General features: G+C 42.5%; 1 protein-coding gene and 1 long non-coding RNA gene across 2 annotated transcripts in view; one reads left to right on the forward strand and one right to left on the reverse strand.

Annotated features, from left to right (window-relative positions):
* Positions 1-4,590, forward strand: part of LOC309342617 — a 40,676-nt gene extending 36,086 nt beyond the window's left edge. The window contains exon 5 of the long non-coding RNA XR_014156912.1: positions 4,479-4,590. This is a non-coding gene — a long non-coding RNA (uncharacterized lncRNA). The remainder of the gene's footprint in view (positions 1-4,478) is intronic.
* NPS (neuropeptide S) lies at positions 740-7,403 on the reverse strand. Its single transcript, XM_081863362.1, has 3 exons — positions 7,301-7,403; positions 7,096-7,177; positions 740-924 (listed from the first exon to the last, which is right to left on the reverse strand). The coding sequence occupies exons 1-3, from the start codon at positions 7,306-7,308 to the stop codon at positions 745-747; spliced, it is 270 nt and encodes an 89-aa protein (XP_081719488.1). The 5' UTR covers positions 7,309-7,403; the 3' UTR covers positions 740-744.
* Positions 7,404-11,770: the final 4,367 nt, after the last annotated feature.

The raw sequence follows: 11,770 nt of genomic DNA on the forward strand, positions 1-11,770 counted from the left end.
CTAGTTTTTGTTATAGCACACCCATTAGTTGATAGTTGGCTCATCTGAATATATGATTCTGTACATAGAGGATAATCTATATAATGATTAGGGGATATGTCATGCACATTAATCTACTTTCACTGGCGTCAATACTGGGACTAAAAACTTAACTTGTCCAAAATATAGTTCAAAACACTTTCTTGTAGAACCTGTATTGAAGAACGCTTGGTTTCCTGACACCCCTGCAGATTGAATTTGGCTTTCTGTTCCATGCAACTTCCATTTATCCAAATACCCAGTGCTTTCTATGAATGAGATTGTACTAAAATGGTTTCATGTAAATGAGCATTGTGTCAGCAAAATTACAAAACAGTGCTTCTGTGTACTAGAGATGAGCACATTCAGATTATTAAATTGGTTTCTTCACAACAGGTTCCAAATGGTTCATAACAAAACACAAGGCCCATATTTGTGTTAAGACATCTGCTAACAGGTGGAATGAAACCAAAAACACTTTTTATATCAAAGCAAAAATGTATGCTGTTATTTTTTATTTTTTAAAAGAAATGCCTTTGAACAATCACATTTGCTTCACTTGGCTTGTACCATTTCAAATAAACATCTGTTTACATTATGAACACGCTGATACATTTGTCTCTGTTGGCTCCATTTCTCATCTAAAAATGCAGTACAAACGATTTTAAAGCACATTCAGTTTAACTTTATACATTCTGATTTGTAGGTATTTCCTCCAGCACTTGCTTATGACTTGGCTCTTTGATAGGAATTTTTTTTAATTCCTGAGCCAACCCCATTCCGAAAGGACCTCTTAATATAAGACTTCTCCAGAAAAGGCTTTAACAATGCTAGTTCTTCGGACCCATCCACCTTGGCTAGGCAACTATTGAGCAGGAGGAGACAGTAATCAGAGTTCCCAGACAGCTGGCAATTCAAAGAAAAAGGATTATTGCTCTGAAGATTTTGGTTTGTTTGTCTGTTTATTAAAAAAAATAACAGATAAGGAAAAGCCATGTTATGGATTTATATGCTTGTGACAGGGGCACATACGTACGTATACACACAAACTCATTTAGGCTTAAAAAGACATGGAGGAATTTGTATTAGCGGTAGATTAAGGGTATAGAATGTCAGGTTTTCATAAGGTCCATGGATATGAAAGCACAGCTTACCTGGAAGAATTGTTAGTATTTTAGACTGTGCTCAGAAGCGAGCCATTTTACTGTATCATTAATGATGTTCTATTGTTCTGGCTTTCTTTTAAGATAGGGCTACTTTTCCTGTCGCTGATTTTTGTGTGCATGACTAATCATCTAACCGTACATGCTGACAGGAAAAAAAATACCTTTATATAGTCAAACTTCAGAGTGCACGGCTGATGCTTTTTAATGAGGCTTTGAGGTATTATCTTTCCCCAACCTTGTCTTAAGGGCTCAGGGAGACACACAATAACACCCTTTTGACATGTAATCCTTACTAGCACCCTTTGAACTCAGGTAGGCCAACAAATTGCAACTTTTTGTGCCCTGTGAAATTGCTGACCAGGGCTTGGAACCTGGGTCTTCTCCCTTTAAAGGCAGCCATATGCTTTGTCCACCACAGCTTTGAGGGTTAAGATGCTATACGCCTTAGCTGACCAGGCCCTCAGACATGCTTCAGCAATAAATGTGTGGCAGCACTTGTGAATGGCAGCTAAGCTTCCATTCAAAAGTGGCACTGCTGTCCACTGCTGAACTCACCATAGCCAGTGAATGGTGTCATGGTCAGGTGAGGCTGCTAAGTGGCCCTTCCAAGCCATGGGACCAGTGGATAGGGTCTGACCTGGTAGACTGCTGGCCCCAGGCACATTGCCCTATCACATAGTTCACGCAATCTGGCCCCTCCTCAAAACCAGCATGTGGAAAATAAAAACAGTGGCTCTCATGGCAAGGTAGGACATGGGAGATTTGTGGCAATGCAGCTGCCAGCGACAGGTACTGATGGGAGACTCAATGAGCCCCAAAGCAGCACAGCTCGGCAAAGTGCCAAGCTGTTTGTGGGGAGGAAATTTAAATACTCTGACCAGCAGACTTTGCCATTTTCTGTTTCGCCACTATTTAAATTTCCTACGATGTCCCAGAGCAACACTGTGTTTCAGGCAATGCTGGAAAGTTAAGTGGATTCTGAGTTCAGTCACACAGTGCTACCCAAAGGACAGGACTAGTAAAATCATCTAAAGGAGGTAGGCTGGCATCATTAGTGGGTCGAGGCAGTGGGGTCCTGCAGCTGGCCAAGGATGCTGAGTGCCTAAGCCCGGCCTCATGACTTCATTTTAGCTGAGAAGCATGAGCCGCCTGCACCTCCAGGCTGGGGCTGGACTAGGTAGATCTAGTTTTGGACTCATGGGTTAAAAATTAAGTTGTACCCCCAGTGGGGTCCTGGGATCCCCCAAATCCTGGAGGTTTCTAATCATAGAGATAAAAATCTCAGGGGGTACTGGCCAAACCATCTGTGGGCTTTCCTTGCTTTCCAGAAATACCCAACACTTACAACATGCTTAATGCAAAAGCTCTTGAATTTCCAGAGGTGTAATAATAACCACACAGGGTTTGGAATATTTTATAATATATTTTAAAGGCAAATAGACAATGAATATGGTGTGTGCGTGTGCATAATGAAACAATGAATGCATTTAATGATTCATATTCTCACAATGAGATCCATTAAGAATGCTATTAAAAATGGATGACCACTAATCAATATCCTGGCCCAAAAAAACCCCCAACAACAAACCTCATAATTATTGCAGAGAAACAGAAGCTTATTGATATTTAATTGAAATTCAATACAAGGGGCAGACTAATGGGTCCCACTTATACAGGCAATGCATTTTATTAATTAAAAGGTGATTGCATAATTGTAATATGAAACAACTTTTAGTTTACAGCTCTATAAATATAAGCACAGAGGAATTGTAACTCTCACCTGCTGAAGGTGGAGGGTTAGAATGTGCCAGATGTTTTGAACAACCTTTTTTTTTTTTTGCCAGGCTACATGATAGAGCCCCCCTGCTATCCCTCCTGGCAAAATTGGCCATTAACAGACTACCTCTGGCTTCTGCTGTACTGACTAAAGTTGGCACAGCAGAAAAATGGGAGGGGGGACTGTGTTCATCATCTGCCCTGGCCAGTTTGAGCAGAAGGACTTTGGATGTAGCAGGGTTCCACCACTGACCCTCCCCCCAATTTGGGAGTTAATTTTGGTAGCTAAGTCCCTTTGAATTCATTGAGTCTTATTTTTGAATGTATAGGATTGCACTGTTACATCCATTTTGATTCTCAGGTTGTCTATAAATCCAGAAATGGCCCTGGTCATTCCATTAAAGGTGTGTGTGTGATGGTAAACACCCATATTGAAAGATGCTATCTGTCCCAAGTTGGATCCAATTTTACCTAGCAATTAATGTTTTAGTGCTGGCTCTGTAAAAACCACCATTGATGCAGAGACGGATTTAGAAATGCTTCATTTAGAAGCATTTCATTTCCTCAGAAGCTTGCCTTCATTTATTTTAACGATAAAGCTAACTTTTCTAGTTACATGCTCTAGACTCAAGCTCTGCGATACCCACCTATATATATTACTTGTCTGAATAGGAATAAGTTCACTGGGCACTGAAATGAACACTCCCAAGTTAGGTAGGGTTACGAACCTGGACCATTTGTCCATCCTGCCCAGTGTTTGGTGCTTTACTGACTGGCGATGACACTGCACAGTTTCAAGGCCAAACTAGTTGCAAGATTAAATGTGTATTTGCATTGGTGCCAATGGGGCATTTCCTCCTTATGCAAATAGCAACTTCAGAGGATGAAGTTTCCTCAGGATTGGAGCTGGGGAGGAAATGGTTACATTCCTTCCCCATACCTGCTGAGACGCTGCTAATGATCAGATCCCTGCTCCATGGGTGCTATTTGCATATATATAGCCATTTTAAATGCACATTTCACATCATGTCTTCCTGGAGATGCTAGGGCTTGAACCTGGGATCTTTTGCAAGCAAAGTGTGTGCTGGACCACTAAGGTATGGTGGGTCTTCCTTCCTCCTAAGCCATCTTTCAGAGGCATGCCACAGCTTGGGAGGAGAAGGTACCGGAAGCAGCACTGTAACACTATAGTAAAGTCTAGTGGAGGAAGCTTCAGTCAGGTTACATATGACCCAGTGTAAAAGGAGTGACCAAATTCCCGCAGGTGGTGGTTTCCTGACAATATTACACATAGCTAGAAGAAGAAAAGTGGAGAATGAAGAATTCTACAAGATATTTTTACAGCTGTAGGATATACAGAAACACGGGACTTAATTACTGTAATAAAACTACAGTCTAATTGAGTATTACAAAGCATCGATGATCATCCTGGACAATATATCTGCTTTTTCAGTGGTAATTTCTTTTGATTCGCAGAAAATTAATTTATCTCACTTGTCATTTGGCTTTGGTTCAAAGAAACTTAGGAGCAGCAGGATCTTTCAGCGCACGGTGTGTTTGGAGATAAACTGCATCTTGTACGTGAGGATTGGGCACAAGGGGACCCTCTGGTGCTAATGAATGCAGTTGCTCATGGTCTTACTCTACAGCTGGCTGTGATGCTGTTCCCTCCTGCCCGGCAGGTATTGCAAATCCACACAATCTGTTTCATTCCATGAATTCATTTATGGATCTTAAGGATGCCAGTGACTACAACAAAAGGAAGCCCTTTTGGTTGTGCCACATGCTGCAGATGTTCCTCATGACTCCTGTGGGGACGCCTACCTTGTGGGTCTCCTGGAAACCCTTTGGGGAAGAGAGCACTGTCAGATTATGGGGAGGGAAATGAGTAGCCAAGCATTAATTGGAGGTGAAAGTGGGTCTGGTGCTCTCTCCCAGGACAAGGCAATGGCTCTTAGAAAGGGAGGAGTCCCATCCACCTAGACGTAGTGCCCACTTGCAGGCTAGACATTCCCACTGGAATAGAGATTCACACCGCACCTTGGCTTAAAGGTTTGTCACTGATCCTGGACCCGTGAATCATAGCTCTTTCTTCTAGATCAGGCTGTTCTGCCTTGTGGGCTGTATTTAAGAGCCATGACTTTCCCCAAAGAATCCTGGGAACTGTAGTTTGTTAAGGATGCTGAGAGTTGATAGGAAAGCCCTCACAGAGCTACAATTGCTAGCTCTGTTAACAAACTACAGTTCCCAGGAATCTTTGCTGGAAGTTGTCACAAGTGTTAAATTAGTGTAGGAAAGGTTTTAGCAGTATGGTGTGGATGTGACCATAGTATGGAAGGAGATGCTCACACGCATCCCCTTCAAAAGCAATGTGACTAGAAGGTATCAACACCTTTACTTGAAATTGAGTCTCATTGGAGCCCTGGCAAAACTACACATGGTGTGGTGCAATGTGTGTGCCTGGATCTACTAATGTCTTCGTCCTTTTCCAAAAGCAGATGTTGAAGGGGCAGTTTTGATGGGAGTAAAGACCCAAATTGCTTTGCCAGCCTAATTCCCCAATACAACTCATTTCCCAGAGCTGCTGTTCACCATAGGTCCAATCCAACTGCATTTATATTTTCTTCTGTTCAGCTAATAGCAGCTGAGTGGTGGTGATTTATACTAGAAAATCAGCACCAGCAAAAATGCTCTCAGTTGTAGGGAGATGGATACAATGGCTTGTATCCGACCACTCCCTTTATCTGACAGAGCCTTTTCTGAAGGAGTTCTATCAGTCTAAGACTTTCCTTCCAGGGTAGGGAACCTTGCCATGCAGTCCATTTAGTATGGGAACCCCGATTCAGATCCCTTCACAACCCCAGGAAAGTCTCTCGCTGTTCCTTCAGAAAGTTGTGGAGAATATAAAATATAAATTGCACGACACAGCATGCAATATTAAATACACCGTTCCCCCAAAGTCATAAATAATCCCAGTGAAGCTTTTGAGAATGAATTCCCAGAATTAAGCAAGTGCTGAAATATCATCTTTAGTTTCCTATAGGAATGTTGTGGTGTTTTAATGAGATATTTTTTAAAGGTTCAGGTGTGGAATAACAAAAAATAATAATAAATGTTTTTTATTATTACAAATAATGGAGCAGCTGCCCATGTGTATGGAAGTGATCTCCCCACCCTCCAACAAAATTTTGCCTAACACTGAGATTGTACTGTTAGTTTTGAATGTACAAACAACACATTTAAAGCATATTCAAAGCACATACACACCCGCCAAGAATCCTTAGATGCTGGGGGGGGGGGAGTATGCTAAAGGTGCTGCGCATTGTAGTTCTGTGTGAGGTAAACTAGTTCCCAGGAATCATGAGTGGGATGCTTTGTATTATTATTCAAATATCTGCTAAATGAGTTTTGCACCTGTGCATCTTAAGCTTTGAGAAATAATTGGTTTAGCACTCTCTCTTCTTAACCAAGTAGAGTCTTTCCGCTGTTAGATACAGCCTTAACTTTCAGAAAATATTAGTACTGTGCTCATTTGTTAAAATGTGATCCCCCACCCCCACCCCCACCTAAACATTAAAACCATTCTGTTTTCTTCAAATCTATAGCAGGTCTCCATCATAGAATCAGTGTTTTAAGTTAATAAAGATATAAGTAGTGCAATCCTATACAGGTCCTACACACACTGATCTGGGGGAAAGTTCCATGGAATCCAAGAAGACTTACTACTTAATAAATAAATAAATATAAGTCAGATTGCACTGCTAGATAGATATATTGGAGAAAAGTGATTGGGTGGGGGGGGGAGGAGAAGCCATACTAAATCAAGTTTATAGCATCGAACACATTAATTCTCAGTTTCACGCTTCAATCACTGGAACAGCATCCCTCACATAAAGTGACTAAAGTCTGGATTCATGGAAATCAATAAGTGGAAGGTTGTTACAGCTTTTGTAGATGCACAAAAATGCTTAACAGAACAGGTCCTATGTAATGCCATAGCTAGACTTCCATAAAGGGCATTTGACAGAATTAAGTTGAGTATGTTTAATAATGTTGGTGCTTAAAGGAGTTTTATATGATATTTTAAAAATTAATTACATAGTATATCTCTAGCTAAGTAAGGTTTATTGCTTACCGTAGAAGGGACAAGAGGGTAACATCTCCACATCTGCATTGCCGAGATCCAGAGAATTAATAGAACATTTAGCCTGAGGAGACTGGATAAAAAACACCCAAAATGGAAAAACCACCACAAATTAGTTTAACACCCGTTCAGAAGACAAATGGCATTTTATACATGATGCTATAATTTCCCCAAAACATATATCTGATATATTTACCTGATCATTTCTTCTATTCTATTTTATGAAACTTTCAGCTGCAAGTAGAAATCCACAGCTGTATAAGCACTCCCCTTATCTTACTCCTAAACAACCATTTTATACCAAAGGTTCAGGAGCAAAAATGTCACCAAATCGCATTTAAGTCTGACTAATTGGTCACCAGTTGGCCTTTATTCTTGTTAAATGGGAGTGGGGAGATGCAAGGAGGCAGCTTCATTCCCAGCATGGAGATACCAAGTGACTAAACTGACAACATTGCCATTAAAAGCATGGCATTTTAACGAGGCATTTAAAATCATTCACACCTGGCCTTTGTCTCTGTGGGACAAATTGTCCAATGTCTACACTGTTTTATAAAGGTGTACTGTTGTATAAAGGTGTTGTATATAGGGCTTGGGAGGGAAGGGGGGGGGAGAGAATCCCCACACCAATTTATTAAGCAAGAATATTTTAAAGAATTTTTATTCCAGGGTTGATTTGTATTTTTTAAATTTGTACGTGATATTTGCACAGCACTTTGCCTACTTCCCTAGTGCACAATTTTTAATAGGAACAGGACTAAATCTGGTCAGATCTTAGATGGTCAGCTTAGCAGGTGTGTCATGGACCAATCTGAGGTAATCCTACAGTAATGGCACTCTCACAGATGTGGATGGAAGCCTGTAGCTCAGTGACAGAGCACCCACCTTACATGCAAAAGATTCCAGGTTCATCCCAGGGGCCTCTCCCAGCCTTGCCATGTGTGTGCACACACACACCAACCCTATTTCACCCTGGCCTGGCCACAGAAGATGCTCACAGGTTGCAGCGTCAAACGAGTCAAGGGAGGGAGAGGCATTTTGATGCTTGGCTTCATTGGCACAGAATTTGCCGTTACACACATAGTCACCTAGACAGCATCTTAAAAAGTAGAGACATCACCTTGCCAACAAAGGTCCGTATAGTAAAAGCTATGGTTTCCCCAGTAGTGATGTATGGAAGTGAGAGCTGGACCATAAAGAAGGCTGATCGCCGAAGAATTGATGCTTTTGAATTATGGTGCTGGAGGAGATTCTTGAGAGTCCCATGGACTGCAAGAAGATCAAACCTATCCATTCTTAAGGAAATCAGCCCTGAGTGCTCACTGGAAGGACAGATCCTGAAGCTGAGACTCCAGTACTTTGGCCACCTCATGAGAAGAGAAGACTCCCTGGAAAAGACCCTGATGTTGGGAAAGATGGAGGGCACAAGGAGAAGGGGACGACAGAGGACGAGATGGTTGGATAGTGTTCTCGAAGCTACCAGCATGAGTTTGACCAAACTGCGGGAGGCAGTGGAAGACAGAAGTGCCTGGCGTGCTCTGGTCCATGGGGTCACAAAGAGTTGGACACGACTAAACGGCTAAACAACAACAACACATAGTCACATAAAGGACACAGAGCCCTTGGAAAGAAGGGATTGGTTCACCAAAGGTTAAACAATGTGCCATGTTCCTACTATAAAGCTCTGCACTCGCTTCTGCTAATCACGAGCATTCGGCCAGCTATTGGTTAGAACGAAGCGTCTCCTTCTGTTTCCCAAATTGTCTTTCTCTGTTGTTTCTGTATCTTGCTGGGATTTCCATTATCACAGAGTGAGAATCAGAAATGCAACTTGCCAGTGGTGGCTCATTTTCCAGTTTGCACCTTGTGATGGCCTGAAGCCAAACAAATCGATCGACAAATTCCAGAAAACTAGTAAGCAAGCTTGTCTTTATGCCAACTTGGCACAGTGAAAGCCAATGCAATATTTATACTGAGACACTCAGCAATTCCAACCAAATGTTGGAAGACAAATGTCGCTCTGTGGTGAGATGACCCACATCAGTTTGTTTGTTTTTTAGTAGAGCAAAGGTTATATGTGCTCTGGCTGTGGACAAATTCAGAAGAAAGCCAAACAGACAAGCTCTTGCTCATGACTAGAAACTCTACAGACTTGGCATAGCTTATTATGTGGGTGAGCCAATTGCAGGGAACCCCTCCATGCAAGCAGGAGCTCATGGGGCTTCTTCTCACACAGCTGTATCACTTCACTGATAAATAAAGAAACTTTGTGGGGTAGGACAAAAGTGCAGCCCACCTGTTCACTCTATACTAGAAGTGGGTAACCTCCAGCCTATGGTACCCAGCAGGGGTTCTCAGTTGGACCATGGGGCCATTTCCCCCAAATTATGCCCACCTGCACCACCCCGACATCACAGGTGTTGCGAGGTGTGGGTCACATGACTAGAAAGGAAAAATCAGGATTGTCCTGGTTATTCCTTCGCAAGTGAGCCTTGCATTTGGTGCCAAATTCAACCCCTGCAGGAATCAGCGGCATTATGGTGTTCCTAGTAAGTAACCCCCAAGTGCAGCCAATCTCTATTGCAAGCAATGGTTGTACCCAGCACTAGTCAGCAGATTGGGACTGATCGTTGTGCCCACGCCTGCCCTACTTACTCCTGCCCTGCATATGCCATATTTAAAGGGCTATTTACAAACCAGACTCCAGGTGATCCTTCAATGACTAAGTTGCAGATAGACATTTCAATAAATACTGAAGTCGTTGGAAAGCAAATGTCAAGAGCACCATTCTTTAATATCAAAATAAATCTAGTGGGGGTTTTTCCTGTTATACAAGTGGCGCTGCACTTTGATGTGCTCCTATTTTGGTTTCCTGCCAGCCATGCACTTCTCAAGGAGTACAGCATTCCTTTTGCCCTTTCCCTAGTTTTCTTCCTTCGCAATATTTTGGAATCTGAGCTCACTGGGCATGCTCAGTCTTCATCATGTCTCCTCCCCACCTACATGACTGTGTTTTCCACCAGCAAATATATTTTGTACCTTTGAAAAAGTTAACCCAGTGCTGCTGATAAAGATAGGTGACTGGGGTGTGATTTTGCTATTATTAATATATATCAGGAATGGGAAACTTGCGACCAATCAGATGTTGCTGTATTCCAACTCACCTTACCCCTCACCATTAGCTATACTGACTGCAGCTGATGGGACTCAGAGTTGCAGAATTTCTGGACTCTTCACCCCCTAGAATACTGAGCAGCCTTTCTCCCAAACAGGTGCCTTCCAGCCAGCTTGGACTACAACTCCCATCAGCTGCAACTGGATGCTGATACAGAATACAGTGCTGGAGCAATGGAGGATTTCACAAGTAGCTAAGGTCACTTTCTATTACCTCTTTCCTCTGCTTTTAAACTGGCTGTTAGATTCAGAGTGCTAGCTAGGTGTTAATTTTGTGACCAGCAATTAAAAACAGATATCTTTAGGAGACAATTAGCTAAAACCACTTCAGTGGAACGTCTTCTAGCTTTTACTAGCTGATGGGTTAAGAATGTCTCCTCGATAATGTTTCAAGCACCATCTGTTTATTTGTCCATGAATAAGGTCTAATAAAATAAGTAAAGCTTAAATGGATGCACAGAATGGGTAGGGGGGAAGCAACAACATGTATTTTAAAAGATGAGAGTAAATTGCTTTAGAGGAAATGGAAGGAATAAAAGAAACATTGACAAAGCCTTTTTTTTAGTGTGACTATTAGAACTTTAGGAAATACAGGTGTCACAGTAATAGATTGTCCTTGAGACTTCAGTGCTGATAATGTTAAAACAACAACAAAAATCCCCCTCCATCCATAGTTCTAAGGTTTATACTTGAGTGTCTTGGATCATTACGTTTTAAGAGCTCTACACACAGTTCATAGCCATGGAAGCTTTTTGTTCCCATGTTTTGATATTTTTTCATTGCAGGAATGAAAAGAACTAGGATCTAGAGTGACTTTGCATTGGGAATGCAAAGGAAAAGCATAAGTCAACAACAGGTTCTGCCCCGTGAGAGAATAACAATAAGAGATGAAACAGAGTCAGATACAGAAATGGGGGGGGGGGGCAGGAACAGATAATGTGATGGACTATTTAATAACATAAATATGGATCAGGCCATTGGCCCGTCTAGTCCAGTATCCTGTTCTTACAGTGGCCAAACACTACCTATGGGAAACTTGCAATTGGAACGTAAGTGCAACAACACTTCCCTTCCTCCAACTTTCTTCTCTTTAAAAACTTCTAACCACAATAAACAAAATAGAAAAGGTGGTCTTGCTGAAGCATCCAACTTAAGTCAAGGCACGACTCACTTGTGGAGGATCAGTGTGGTAGCAGGTACACACAGAAAGCATTGTTGACTGAAGTGTGCACTGCTCTGAAATCTGACATGGGGAAGGGTGATGCATAAGCACTGGTGGAGGAAGAGGTGTGCTAGAGGAGCACACTGCCCCCGGCAGCGCAATCCCGGCGGGGTGCCATCACAGCTGCCCCCCCCCGCCTACGAACAGTGCGCCATGCCCCCAAGACGCATGCCATGCCCCTATGGGCAGCGCACCACACCCCCAGGACGCGTGCCAGCCCTGTCCCCGTCTGCTGTCTGCCCCCCGGTGCCGGAGCACGAAGCTCCGCCA

The sequence above is a fragment of the Podarcis erhardii genome (assembly GCF_964252035.2).
Source record: "Podarcis erhardii genome assembly, chromosome: 5".
In the NCBI taxonomy this organism is placed as follows: Eukaryota; Metazoa; Chordata; class Lepidosauria; order Squamata; family Lacertidae; genus Podarcis; species Podarcis erhardii.